Below are 1,839 nucleotides of genomic sequence, written 5' to 3'. Positions count from 1 at the left end.
ATGGCAGAAGTGAAGTTGCTAGGTTTTTGGTATAGTCCATTTACTCACAGAGTTAAGTGGGCTCTAAAGATAAAGGGCGTGAAATATGAATATATAGAAGAAGATCGAGCTAACAAGAGCTCTCTACTTCTTCAATCCAATCCTGTTCATAAAAAAGTCCCTGTTCTCATTCACAATGGAAAACCCATTGTTGAGTCTATGGTCATTCTTGAATACATTGATGAGACATTTGAAGGCCCTTCCATTTTGCCTAAAGACCCTTATGATCGAGCTTTAGCTCGTTTCTGGGCTAAGTTCTTCGGTGATAAGGTAAATACCTATCTGCATAATGTAGTAAACTTTTATTTGAGACTAAAGTTATTTTGAATATTGTTTTATTCCATATATGATGGTTTAGTCATGTCATGTGTCAATGTTCGACGACTCGTGGAAACAATCACTAACTTGTAGTAGGGTAGGCTGTTTACATCACAACCCTTGAAGTGCGGCTCTTACCCGGATGATCCTGTGTGAATACGGGATATTTTATGTAGCGGGCTGCACATTTTAAAATTGGGCCGAAATCCAAGTTGTGATGTTAGTACGTTTATGTCTAATATTTTTCTAGAAATCTTTTAATCATGTCATATTTATATGTCAGTAGAAAATATAGAGCTTGACATACTTTTCATAATTCTGTATAGCAACGGTGCGGATTTGAATGTAACGACATTGTTAATGAGAATTTACATATGTACGTTGCTGATTCTAACTTACTTGTGATGATTGAGACGTAGTATTTTTCTTGTTATTAAGTTATGAGCGTTTTGCAGGTGGCAGCAGTGGTGAATACTTTCTTTCGCAAAGGAGAGGAGCAAGAGAAAGGTAAAGAGGAAGTTTATGGGATGCTGAAAGATCTTGACAATGAGCTCAAGGATAAGAAGTTCTTCGTGGGTGACAAATTTGGGTTTGCTGATATTGCTGCAAATTTGGTGGGATTTTGGCTAGGAGTTTTTGAAGAAGCCTCTGGAGTTGTTTTGGTGACAAGTGAAAATTTTCCAAATTTTTGTAAGTGGAGAGATGAGTACATTAACTGCAGCCAAGTCAAGGAATCTCTACCTCCAAGAGATGAGTTGCTTGCTTTTTTCCAAGCTCGTTTTCAAGCTGTTGTTGCTTCTGCTTCCGCTCCCAAATGAGCACATCCTCATTCATCTTATGAAGTTTCGGATGATGTGTCAGAATAAAATTACAAATCTAGGACGAGTTCTTTAGATTCAATTATGCATGTATGCAAAAGAAAAGAAAATGAATCTATATTCTGCATTCTCTTCATCCTAATAAAACTACTTGTTAGAAAAGCTAGCTTAGCCCCAGATAGTCACATACAGAAAGTTTTTCGAGTTACTGTTTTAATTTGTTACTTGGTTCAGTGATCATACAATTATTTATCATATGTAATTTCCTCATCGAAATTGAAAAAAAATGACAAGAAAAGGACAAACTACGTCTATAATTTAAATGAAAATAGTGGTCTGACATAAGACACATAAAGTCTACTCATATGCACATGTAAGCATCGTATCTAAAAATGATATCACTTATATGTAGTACGAAGTAAAGCTTGACAATAAAAAAATTGTAAACTTTATTAAATTCTTTTTACTTTGTCTTTAGTACTTTAATATAATGAACTAAACATTAAAGTTTACTTATAAAATTAGTACTAGGGAAAAGTCCGAAAACGAAACCTAAAACTAAATTTTAAACTTTACAAAAACGTTTAACCCAAAAACTTAAAACGGTTTTAAACGTCTTAAACGGTATTTACGAACTAAACTAGTAAATTTCTAAAGGTAAAAG

General features: G+C 34.1%; 1 protein-coding gene across 1 annotated transcript; it reads left to right on the top strand.

The window, feature by feature from the left end:
- Positions 1–1,388, top strand: LOC109222237 (probable glutathione S-transferase). Its single transcript, XM_019386609.1, has 2 exons — positions 1–309; positions 813–1,388. The coding sequence occupies exons 1-2, from the start codon at positions 1–3 to the stop codon at positions 1,173–1,175; spliced, it is 672 nt and encodes a 223-aa protein (XP_019242154.1). The 3' UTR covers positions 1,176–1,388.
- The last annotated feature ends 451 nt before the right edge of the window (positions 1,389–1,839 follow it).

This window comes from Nicotiana attenuata, unplaced genomic scaffold (assembly GCF_001879085.1).
Source record: "Nicotiana attenuata strain UT unplaced genomic scaffold, NIATTr2, whole genome shotgun sequence".
Taxonomy (NCBI): domain Eukaryota; kingdom Viridiplantae; phylum Streptophyta; class Magnoliopsida; order Solanales; family Solanaceae; genus Nicotiana; species Nicotiana attenuata.
This window is presented reverse-complemented; position numbering and strand designations above follow the sequence as displayed.

What these genes read in the sequence shown, in the direction of transcription:
- LOC109222237 (XM_019386609.1), top strand. Translation starts at nt 1, where the DNA reads ATGGCAGAAGTGAAGTTGCTAGGTTTTTGGTATAGTCCATTTACTCAC. An exon ending in CTAAGTTCTTCGGTGATAAG is followed by an intron (nt 310 to 812) that starts GTAAATACCTAT and finishes AGCGTTTTGCAG; the next exon opens with GTGGCAGCAGTGGTGAATAC.